Genomic DNA, 12397 nt, shown 5'->3' with positions numbered 1-12397 from the left:
GATAGGCACATGGAGCTTAGAAAAATATAGGGCTATATGATAGGGAAATTCTAGGAAGTTTCTAGAGTAGGTTACATGGTTGCCATAACATTGCGGGCCAAAGGCCTGTAATGTGGTGCAGATTTCTATGTTCTATGTAATAAGAGGGGATAATTTCAAAGGCGATGTGAGGGGCAAGGTGTGTTTTTTTCTTCTTCTTCAAACAGAAAAAGGTCAGTGCCTGGAATGTGCTTCCTGGAGTGGTGATAGTGGCAGATACATTAGACATTTAGATAGGCACATGAATGTGAGGAGAATGGAAGGATACGGGCATCATGCATTGTAGTCCTGTGTTCTATGTATGTTCTAGAAATAAACATAGATGTTCATAAAGTTTGCTATCACAAATGTGCCAGGAGTTGTATAAATAAAGTATTAATCACTTGAAAGAAACTTGGCTTCATATAAACTTCAACGTTCCAACTAAATTATCATTAATGTGCTGAGATGGACCAGATCCCAAGATCAATTCCTAGTTACGTCCTATGTCTTTCTGACGCACTTGCACGCGGTTATCATATATACCTATTAATTTAATATTAGGATTCCTCTTCTTTGCTTCTTTCATCAGCCACCACTCATATCCTCGGAAATAATTCTTATCATCTTCATAGTGCATATGTGAAGGTTCTGTCCCATCTACAATGAAAAGAAACCTCTCTCATTATCACTTCTCAATTGATTTATAAATGGATCAAGTTTGCTGTCATTCAACCATACGCATGTCCCACTAAATGAAACGTTCCTCTGCACAGTGCATATAACTTACACACACAAAACAACAAATATTACCACAAATTATAAGATGCACTGATCACACAAGTTTAGTAAACAGTATAGCACTGCTGGTGCTTCACACGTGATGAGACCTGGGTGGCAACAGGGAGTTAGGTCATTTCATGGCCTGGGGGAAGAAACTGTTTCCAATCCTAACAGTTTTTGTCCCAAGATGCAACTATCCATCTATCAGTTGTCCCAAGCTGTGAGAGGTATAAGCACCCACTGATGACAAACTGCAGCAGAAAGAATTAAAACAACTGAATACCAGTTAAATCTTGCTAACAGACCCCGGCAAAAACCATGAGCAAACATGCTGAACTTGAGTAAAACAGATAATAATGGAACACTCTTCCATTCACTCTTAGCGGGAGGGATTAAAGGAGGAGGGGTGGCAGTACTAGTCAGGGAAAGTGTCACGGCAGTGCTCCATCAGGACAGACTGGAGAACTCAACCAGTGAGGAGTTATAGGTGGAACTGAGAAACAAGAAAGCTATGACCACGTTGGTGGAGCTATATTACAGATCACCCAACAGTCCTAGGGATTGAGAGGAACAAATTTGTAAAAAGATCGCAGACTGTTGCAGGAAACATAAGGTTGTTTGAGTCGGTGAGTTTAACTTTCCACCAATCAACTGAGAATCCCAAACTGTTAAAGCACCAGATGGATTACAGTTTGTCATATGTGTTCAGGAAAGCTTCCTTTAGCTTGGTTCTTCAATGGAGATCGAGACCCTTGTTAAGAGGGAAAAAAGGGGTACATAGGAGGTATAGACAACTAGGAACAAATGAGGTGCTTATGGAGAACAAGAAATGCAAGGGAACACTTAAGAAAATCAGGAAGGCTAAAAGAAGGCATGAAGTTGCTCTAGCAGACAAGGTGAAGGAGAATCCAAAGGGAGTCTATAGATATTTTAAGAGCAAAAGGATTGCAAGGGACAAAATTGGCCCTCTGGAAGATCAGAATGGTAATCCATGTGAGCCAAAATAGATGTGGAAGGTCTTAAACAAATTCTTTGCATCTGTATTTACTTGGGAAATGGATACAGGGTCTACAGAAGTGAGGCAAATCGATACAGTGTCTATAGAAGCGAGGCAAAGCGACATCAACCTCATGGACCCTGTACAGATTAGAGGAGGAGGCGTTTTCTACCCTGAGTCAAATCAGGGTGGGTAAATCCCCAGGGCCTAACAAGGTGTTCCCTCTGACCCAATGGGAGGCAAGTGCAGGAATTGGCAGGGGCCTAACAGAGATATTTAAAACATTCTTAGTGATGGGAGAAGTACCAGAGGATTTGAGGATAGCCAATGTGGTTCCGCTGTTTAAAAAAGGCTCTAAACAGAAACCAAGAAATTATAGGCTGGTGAGTCTGACATCAGTTGTGGGAAAGCTACTGGAAGGTATTCTAAGGGACCGGATATATGAGAATTCCAAAAGACATGGACTGATTAAGGATAGTCAGTATGGTGTTGTGCATGGTAGATCATGTCTAACCAATCTTATTGAGTTTTTTTTTCCAAGGAAGTTTGAAGGCAAGGCAGTGGATGCTGTCCACATGGACTTTAGTAAGGCATTTGACAAGGTCGCATGGGAGGCTGATCAAGAAGGTTCTTTTCTTTATTAATCTGTTTATTGATTTAAAAGGAGCATAAATACAATCAAGAGGAGAATTATCTCAAATTTTATATTTAACAGTATGATTTTGATAATGTTTGTCTTAATCTCGGTTTAAATTGTTATTGTTTTATATATATACAATTTAAAGTGAGATTAAGACAAACATTGTCAAAATCATATTGTTAAATATAAAATATATAATAAAATAGGAAAATAGCAATTCTCCTCTTATCAGTTTATAAAGAGAGATGAAAAAACATTGAGTTTAAAATGGAGAAAAAACCCACTACATTATACGGAAAAAAACCAAAAAGAGGTAAAAAGGGACTGGGCAGTCCATTTGAGGATATGACCAAAAAAAAAGGTTCAGTCGCTCTGCATTCAGGATGAGGTTGTAAACTGGTTTAGAAATTGGCTTTGTGGGAGAAGCCAGAGACTGGCAGTAGAGGGTTGCCTCTCTGACTGGAGGCCTGTGACTAGTGACGTGCCTCGGGGATCGGTGCTGGGTCCGTTGTTGTTTGTCATCTATATCAGTGATCTGGATGATAATGTGGTTAACCGGATCAGCAAATTTGCGGGTGACACCAAGACTGGTGGTGTAGTGGACAGTGAGGAAGTTTATCATGGCTTGCAGAGGGATCTGCATCAGCTGGAATAATGGGCTGAAAAATGGCAGATGGAATTTAATGCAAACAACCAACATGCAACAGACGACAAACTCAGCAAATACAAAAAGAAAAAAAATGTAACTTTAATTTCTGATTGAAAGAAATTTTACAGAAAAGTTGGAAGCACCACTTCTTGGCAACTCTTTCACGCAATTGGGAAAACACAGACACAAGGGTAGCCAGAATATCAACTTAATCAGCGAAGATCAGCATTCTGTAGCTGGACTTTAAAAGAAAGAATTCTTACCTGTTGTTTGGGCATCACCTCCAATCTCAACTTTCAAGATATGCAAAGAAGCACCAAAATTTGGCTGACAATAGATAATAAATAATAATTATCAGGTCAACATGATTAGGTTATAAATGCCTATAACAGTATTTGCATTCACCATGCCATAGTCTACTTAATTGTTGGATGTTGAACACAAACAATTTATGTAAAAAATATTGAAATTACAGTGTGGCATCTGCAAAGAGATAAGCAAAGTTAAACAGTCAAATAAACATTTATCTAAACATAGAATCGTACAGCACAAGAACAGGCCCTAGGGCCCACAATGTTGTGTTCAACTAATTAAATTAGTAATCAAATGGCCAACTAATTTCTTCTGCCCACATAATATCCATATCAAGCAACACACATCAAAGTTGCTGGTGAACGCAGCAGGCCAGGCAGCATCTCTAGGAAGCGGTACAGTCGACGTTTCAGGCCGAGACCCTTCATCAGGCCTGAAACGTCGACTGTACCTCTTCCTAGAGATGCTGCCTGGCCTGCTGCGTTCACCAGCAACTTTGATGTGTGTTGCTTGAATTTCCAGCATCTGCAGGATTCCTGTTGTTTACATTTTAAAATATCCATATCACTTAGTTTAGGGGAACAGGATGCCACAGCATGGGACAAAATAAGCTGCAGCAAGTTGTAAGCTCAGCCAGCTCCATCATGAGCGTGAGCACGAGCCTCCCCAGCACCCAGAGCACCTTCAAGACGCGATGCCTCAAAAAGGTGGCATCCATCATGGGAGGGAGGTGGGGAAGAGAGAGGATTTATTTAAAATTACATAAGTAGCACATCAATAGAAATTTTAATAAGTGGGTTCAATGTCCATCTAGGAATAGATTGGCAGAGAGAAAAAGCTGTTCCTGAATTGCCGAGTGTGTGCCTCCAGGCTTCTGTATCTCCACTGTAGTGCGAAGAGGGCATGGCCTGGGTGGTGGGGGTCCGTAATGATGGGCACTGCCTTTCTGAGGCACTGTTCCTTGATGATGTTTTGGATACTATGGAGGCTAGTATCCAAGATAGAGCTGACTAATTTTACCGCTGTCTGCAGTGCACTTCAGTCCTGTGCAGTCGGCACACCCCCCACCCTTCCCCATACCAGACTGTGATGCAGCCAGTCTGAATGCTCTCCATGGTACATCTGTAGAAGTTTGTATTTTAGGTGAAATTCCAATTCTCTTCAAACTCCTGATGAAGTATAGCCAATGTCTTGCCTTCTTTATAACTATATGGATATACTGAGACCAAGTTAGATCCTCAGAGATCTTGACACCCAGGAACATGAAACTGCTCACTCTCTCCACTTCTGATCTCTCTATGAGGATTGGTATGTGTTCCTTTATCTTACCCTTCCTGAAGTCCACAATCAGCTCTTTCGTCTTACAGATATTGAGTGCCAGGTTGGTGCTATGACACCACTCCACTTGGCATATCTCACTCCTGTATACCCTCTCGTCACCATCTGAGATTCTGCAGGCAATGCATCATCAACAAATCTGTAGACGGTATTTGAGCTATGCCTAGCCACAGAGTCATGGGTATAGAGAGAGTAGAGCAGTGGGCTAAGCCCACACCCCTGAGGTGCACCAGTGAAGACTGCCAGGGAGGTGGAGACGTTATCACCAATTCGCACAGACTGTGGTCTACCATAAGGAAGTCAAGAATCCAGTGCTGCCACAAAACGAAAAATTTCACAACATATGCCAATGATATTAAAACTGATTCTGATTCTGACCTGGAACAAAGGCTTAGTTAATGAGGAAATGGAATCGGTCAAAACATGTCTATTTGCTTATTCAGAAACAAAATAAAGGAAATAATTTTATTTACTCTTGCAAATTAACCACATTAGGGAAAAATACACTACAGAATCTGCAAACACGAATTAATATCAAAACACTCAACAGGTCAGGCAGCATCTGTTAACTAAATGTTTTACTGATAAAAATTTGTTACAAAAATAACAGATATTTATATAAGATTCACAACCAAGGTATCACTGCTTTTTCTATAGAACATTGAAACAAATCAAGAAAGGCAATTCCTAAAACAAGAACAAAAAATGTCACACAGTTACACACAAAGCTGCATCTATTCAGTTCACAAAATAATCAGTGAATATCAATGTAGAACAATGGTTATAATCAAGTGCACTGGAATACATTTCAAACTTTAACTTTATAATCCTGCTTGAGCTCTCTGGTCTTCCGCTGGTCCACTGAATTTAAACAACTTCCCTCAAAAGGTAATGCACTGGCAGGTCATCTTTTTTGAGCTACGCTCTTAAACTGTAGAACTCAATACCTGAAACTATAAGGGATGTAGACTCAGATGACACTTTTAAACACCAGCTCAAAACCTATTTATTTAACCTTGCTTTTAACCAACATCTTTTTGTCTTTTATTTTCATGTTTGCACTTTATCCCATTGTAAAGCATTGTCTATATGGGATGTGCTCTGTAAATAAATCATTGAGATTATTACCAACACGAGAAAATGTGCAGATACTGGAAATCCAGAACAACACACAAAATGCTGGAGGAACTCAGCAGGTCAGGCAGCATCTATGGAAAACAGTGTAGTCAACATTTCGAGTCGAGACCCTTCATCAGGTCTTGGCTTAAAACGTCAACTGTTTATTCTTTTCTGTCATTTTGTGTATTATGGTTATTAAGTGCTTTCCCAGCCAAAATTGCAAGCAATTCAAAATTGCGAGCTCACCAAGGCAAACAACAAAGCAAATTTTATTTTAATTTTTAAATTTCTAATACAAGGATAGTCAGAGGCTTTTTCCCCAGGGCTGAAGTGGCTGCCACGTTTAAACTGCTTGGGAGTAGGTACAGAGGAGATATCAGGGGTAAGTTTTTTTTTGAAAAAACGCAGAGAGTGGTGAGAGCGTGGAATGGGCTGCCAGCGATGGTGGTGGAGGCGGATACAATAGGGTCTTTTAAGAAACTTTTGAACAGGTACATGGAGCTTAGAAAAATAGAGGGCTATGGGTAACCCTAGTAATTTCTAAGGTAGGGACATGTTCAGCACAACTTTGTGGGCTGAAGGGCCTGTATTGTGCTGTAAATTTTCTATGTTTCTATAATGCACCTCATTTCTACACCTTAGTTTCCCCCTGTACAATTAACACAATAGTTGCTATTTTAATACCAGATGCAAGTGTCTTAATGCTCAATCATTGATCAGGAAATTTTAGGCAATGAAAATGTAAAGAACAATATTACCGTGCAGTGTTCAGCATTAAACTAATGTCGATGGCTGCCACAATATTAACTTCAATCAGGCAGTACCATGTTTAATAAGAATGCAAGAAGTTAGGTTAGACAAAAGGCCCCTTGTGTCTGCTCCATTATCCAGTAATATCAAAGTTACTTGACTAACTCAGGTCCAATTTCCCAGTTTCTGAGTAGCAAAAAGGTTATTAATTTCAGGTTTAAATGTACCAAATAATCAGGCACCATTGATTCATAGAACAGACAATTCTAAAGTTTCACAATTCTTTGCAGAAAGAAGTTTCTTCTAAACTATTTCCTGAGCAGTAGGGACTTGATCTTTTTATTATTGATTATTCTTATTATTACAGCATGGAATCACCCCTTCCAGCCCGCATAGCAATTCCCCTACGCAAATCACAGGACAATTTACAATGACCAATTAACCTACCAACCGGTACATTTTTGGACAGTGCGAGGAAATGCACACAGTTACGGGCGGCATTCGACTGGCAAATAAGCCACACCCTCACACTGCACGAGGAGAGCATACAGACTCCTTACAGTCGACAGCAGGAATTGAACTTGTGTCGCCTGTCCTGTAAAGCGTCGTGCTAACCACTATGCTACCTTGAAACAATGGTAATAGTTTTATAATATCCAATGAGATAAAATGGCTTCTTAGCAATTCCACCATCAAATCCTCCCACAATCTCACTTAGTTTAATGAAATCGTCTCTCATCCTTCTATTCTCTATTTACTTTGGCCAATAGGACGCAACAGCTTGTCATACAATAGCACATTTTGTTAAATAAGGAGAATTCAAATGCAGAGAACTACAGGCATGAACTCACAGAAATCTCAAAATGCACGCTGGGTTATTTTATACTTCAAGCATCTTGCAACAGAGAACTCCTTGCGCTACAATTTTATGTTTTTGTGAACTAGTAAACAATGATTCTCTACATAGCAGTTTGTCAATGTGTTCCTCAAGGAATTCACACACAAAATTTTAAACTCATTGCTCTTAGCCAATAGAGATATCCGTGCATGCGTCAACCCACAAGTGCAAGGTTCCCAATGGTTATATTGACGGGTTGATAGGGTGGTTAAGAAGGCATGTGACATGCTTGTCTTTATTAGTCAAGGCACTGAGTCCAAAAGTCAGGAAGCTATGTTGCAGCTTTATAAACTCTAGTGAGGTCACATCTGGAGTACTGCATGCAGTTCTGATTACCCCATTATAGGACGGATGTTGAGGCTTTGGAGAGAGTGCAGAGCAGGTTTACCAGGATGCTGCCTGGGTTAGAGAGCATGTCCTATAATGAGAGGGCTGCTTATTCTGACGTGCTGGAGGCTGAGGGGAGATCTGATAGAGGTTTATAAGATTATGAGTGGCATAGATAGAGTAGACAGGGAGTATCTTTTTCCCCACAGTTGAAATGTCTGACACCAGATGGCATGCATTTAAGGTGAGCTGTGGTAAGTTCAAAGGAGATATAAGGGGCAAGTTGCTTTTTTGTTTTCACACCGAGTGGTGGATGCCTGGAATGTGCTGCCTGGGGTGGTGGTAGAGGCAGATAAATTGGGGACTTTTAAGAGATGTTTAGATAGGCACATAAATGTGCGGAAAAGGGAAGGATATGGGCGTTGTGTAGGCATAAGGGATTAGTTTAGTTGGTTATTTGATTACTAATTTATTTGGTTCAACACTACATTGTGGGCTGAAGGATCTGTTGCTGTGTTGTACTCTTCCATGTTCAATGTTCGAGATGAAGTCTTTTCTCTGCTGGGAAGCAACATCAGATCTGAAAGCACATTCACAACGGAATACAACAAATGAGAGCTGAGAGCTGGCACATTGCCACTTTGGTGCCAGTCTGCCACAGCAATTTATGATTAGAAGACGATCTAGGCTCCAGTTTCTGAACATTGTGCAGGTAGAAGAGACGAGTTTAGCTGGCCATTTGATTACTAATGCAACTGGTTTAGCACAACACAGTGGGCCAAAGGGCACGTTCCTGTGCTGTACTGTTCTGTAACTCGTCTATTTAATTTGACACCAAATCAGAACATAATTACACCCTTATTGTACACAAACAAAAAAGGTTATCCGCAGCATTACCATCTTTTCAGATAGTCCGATATTGCAAATTTCCCCATATCCTCAGTATCAATCATAAAGTGCCCTACTGTATTGACTTGAATATCAACCCTACCTTGAACAAGTAGTCCAAGATCTGGCTGCGATACGGCTCTTGGTAGTTGACAAGAAGTCGGGAAGTTGCCTACAACAAAATTATTATGCATTTCTTAGTCATTAACTGAAATGGAAACGGCAATGATTTGCTTGGTAGATCACTTAATTTCCAACTGATTGCAATTAGACCATCATTGATCAATACAACTGTCTAAATTGGAAGGTGCCAGAAAAAGACCAGAAGTTTCATGAAGGATCCCACCCACCCTGCTCATGGAGTGCCCTCCCACCAGAGAGGAGGCTATGTAGCATCCACTCCAGGACCACCAGAATCAAAAACAGTTCCTTGCCCCAAGCAGTAAGGCTGATCAACACCTCCGCCCACTAACCCATCTCTCCACACCCCTAACCACCACTACTTTATCATTTCCTGTCAGAGTCGACTCATGCACAGACACCCCTGTGCCAAGTGTCAGTTTGTGGACAGACAATCAAAGTATATAAGCTACCTTATATATTTATATTTATTGTGTATTTTTATCATTGTGTTCTTTATCTTATTGTGCTTTTTTGCTGCTACAGCAGATCCGGAGTAACAATTACTTTGTTCTCTTTTACTCTTGTGTACTGGAAATTACATTAAACAATCTCAAATCTTGGAGCATATTGCTATTTGTGAATGAGAATTCCATTAATTTTATATTATTTATTTTAAATACACCTTCCAGACCCATGACCACTACCATCTGGAAAGAGAACAGAAGATACCTGTGAACACCACCAATTGGAACTCCCGCTCCAAGTCACTCACCATCCTGAACATAGAATAGTATAGCACAGTACAGGCCCTTTGGCCCACAATGTTGTGCCGGCCCTCAAACCCTGCCTCCTATATAACCCCCCACCTTAAATTCCTGCATATACCTCTCTAGTAATCTCTGAAACTTCACTAGTGTATCTGCCTCCACCACTGACTCAGGCAGTGCATTCCACGCACCAACCACTCTGAGTAAAAAAACCTTCCTCTAATATCCCCCTTGAACTTCCCACCCCTTACCTTAAAGCCATGTCCTCTTGTATTGAGCAGTGGCGCCTTGGGGAAGAGGCGCTGGCTATCCACTATCTATTCCTCTTATTATCTTGGAAATATATCACCATTCCCATCGTCACTGGGTTAAAATCATGGAATCCCCTCCCTAACAGCACTGTGGGTGTACCTACACCTCAGGGACTGCAGCGGTTCAAGAAGGCAGCTCATCGCCACCTTCTCAAGGGCAACTAGGGATGGGAAATAAATGCTGGCGATTCCCACATTCCATAAACAAATACATTAAAAAATCATGTAGCATTCTCCTTAATCATCTCAAAATGACTCAATTTAACACGCAACGATTCAGAAACAGTTTTTTCCCCTTCGCCATCTGATTTCTGAATGGACATTGAACCCATCTATACTACCTCACTAGGTAAGGTAGTAATGCTGTTCAGGAAGCAGAGGCGAGGCTGCGTCACAGGAGGCTGGTGGGAGCGGTCACATGAGGCCGAGCTGGGCTAGGATCCTTTCCAGCTCCCCAAATGGACACCAGAGGGAAGGAAAGGCGTCGTCTAGTTCAGGAGGAGGTGAGAGCAGTAGTGGAGGAGATGAGAGCCTGCAAGGCGGTGGGAACGAAGCAACAGGGAGCTTGGACAAGATGGGAGAATGTGGTTGAGAGGAAAGTGACCTGGGATGAGCTTTGGAAAGCCGAACCACACCGCATCCAATTTCTCATCCAGGCAGTGTACGATGTACTTCCAAGCCCATCAAACCTGCACACATGGGGCAAGGCAGAGTCATCTGCGTGACGACTGTGCTCCAAGCGAGGAACCCTGGAGCACATCCTCAACGGCTGTGCAAGGGCACTTGGTGAGGGACGGTACAGGTGGAAGCATGATCAGGTCCTGAAGACCATCGCTGAAGCCGTCAGTGCAGGAGTTAAGTGGGCGAAGCAGTCCCGACCCTCCAAGCAGACCATTGTCTTTGTCAGAGCTGGGGAGCAGCCAATACCCGCCGAAAGAACATCTGCAGGCATTCTGACCTCTGCAAGGGACTGGCAGCTGTTGGTGGATCTCGAAGGGCAGCTGAAGTTCCCCAACCATATCGCAGCCACCACCCTGCGACCAGACATTGTCCTAGTGTCTGAGTCTACTAAGCAAGTGATGCTGCTGGAGCTGACAGTCCCATTGGAAGACAGCTTGGAGGAGGCCTTTGAAAGGAAGCTCTCCAAGTACGCAGGACTGGTCAGCAACTGTCAGCAGGCTGGATGGAGAGCGAGGTGTCTCCCAGTGGAGGGTGGTTGTAGGGGATTCGTAGCCCGTTCCTTAGTTAGAGCCTTCAGCATTTTGGGCATCGAGGGAGAGAGGAAGAGGAGAGCCATCCGCAGTACCACCGATGCGGCAGAGAGGGCCTCAAGATGGCTGTGGCTCAAAAGAGGGGAGCCATGGAGTCATAAGTAGCTGGCCATCTGGACACAAGCTGGGGTCTGATCAGCCCCGGCTGGGTCACCTGGAGGAGGATGTATGATGTTGAAAGACCCGAAACACCCGATGATTCCAGGAACATCACTGAAGATGTGTCCAGAGGCATCAGTAGATGTATGTACATAACTACTTTCCCGCTCTTTTGAAGAACTTCAACTTAAATTTTACATATAATTTCTTCTTATTGCAATTTATAATTTCACTTGCAGTGTACTGCTTCCGCAAAACAGTTAATTTCACGACACACGCCAATGATATTAAACTTGATTCTGATAGATTTGCAGCAACTGCGTAATAGACATTCTCACCAAAACTGTACTTATGCACCTTGAAAACTTTGCAGCAAGTTAACCCTCCCAGTACGACTCACCCCTCCGCCGCTCAGGCCGCCGATGCCGTCAAACTCCGGGCCGAGACCTGCCTGATCGTCCAGCACGTAGCCGGCAGCCCCCGGCATCGGCAGCAGCAACACGGCGCAACACAGGAGGGCGAGCCCGGCAGCTGAGATCCGGGCCGGCCCGGCCATTGTCACCGTCCCAAAGGGAGCAGGCTCGGCTCAGCTGACCCGAACAGAACCGTCCCAAAAGGGGCAGGCTCGGTTCATTCGAACCGTAGGGACAAGCCGCGCTCAGCTGACCCGAACAGAGCCGTCACAAGGGAGGGAGCGGCGGCGTCACCAACTTCCCGAAGCAGCACTTCCGCATGTCATAGGCAGACCAACGGGAGGTGTAGTTTCTTTTTCCTTTCTTCCACGCCCTTCTGTCTCTTTCACCAATCAACTTCCCAGCTCTGAGCTTCATCCCGCCCCTCCAGGTTTCACATACTGTATCTCCCTGAGCTTCTCTCTCCTCTCCCACTCCCCGTCTAAACCTACTCGTCAGCCTTTTTTCCCCCCAGTCCTGCTGAAGGGTCTGCGCCTGAAACGTCCACTGCACTTATTTCCATAGACGCTGCCTGGCCTGCTGAGTTCCTCCAGCTTTTTGTGTGTTACTGCTGCCTATCGAGATGGAGCGTGGAGCAAAGATACACCCGCTCCCCTCAAAAATATTAAAAATCATATTAAACAGTCTAATGCTT

The 12397-nt window shown here is 43.0% G+C and overlaps 1 protein-coding gene across 3 annotated transcripts in view; it reads right to left on the bottom strand.

Annotated features, from left to right (window-relative positions):
• galca (galactosylceramidase a) overlaps positions 1-12011 on the bottom strand; it is an 82391-nt gene extending 70380 nt beyond the window's left edge. For all 3 annotated transcript variants that reach the window (XM_072274530.1, XM_072274511.1, XM_072274520.1), the window contains exons 1-4: positions 11691-12011; positions 8823-8891; positions 3351-3414; positions 565-678 (exon numbers count right to left, since the gene is read on the bottom strand). In XM_072274530.1, the coding sequence (XP_072130631.1) occupies positions 565-678; positions 3351-3414; positions 8823-8891; positions 11691-11846 (403 nt within the window). In that variant the 5' untranslated portion in view covers positions 11847-12011. The remainder of the gene's footprint in view (positions 1-564; positions 679-3350; positions 3415-8822; positions 8892-11690) is intronic.
• Positions 12012-12397: the final 386 nt, after the last annotated feature.

This window comes from Mobula birostris, chromosome 1 (assembly GCF_030028105.1).
Source record: "Mobula birostris isolate sMobBir1 chromosome 1, sMobBir1.hap1, whole genome shotgun sequence".
Lineage (NCBI taxonomy): Eukaryota > Metazoa > Chordata > Chondrichthyes > Myliobatiformes > Myliobatidae > Mobula > Mobula birostris.
This window is presented reverse-complemented; position numbering and strand designations above follow the sequence as displayed.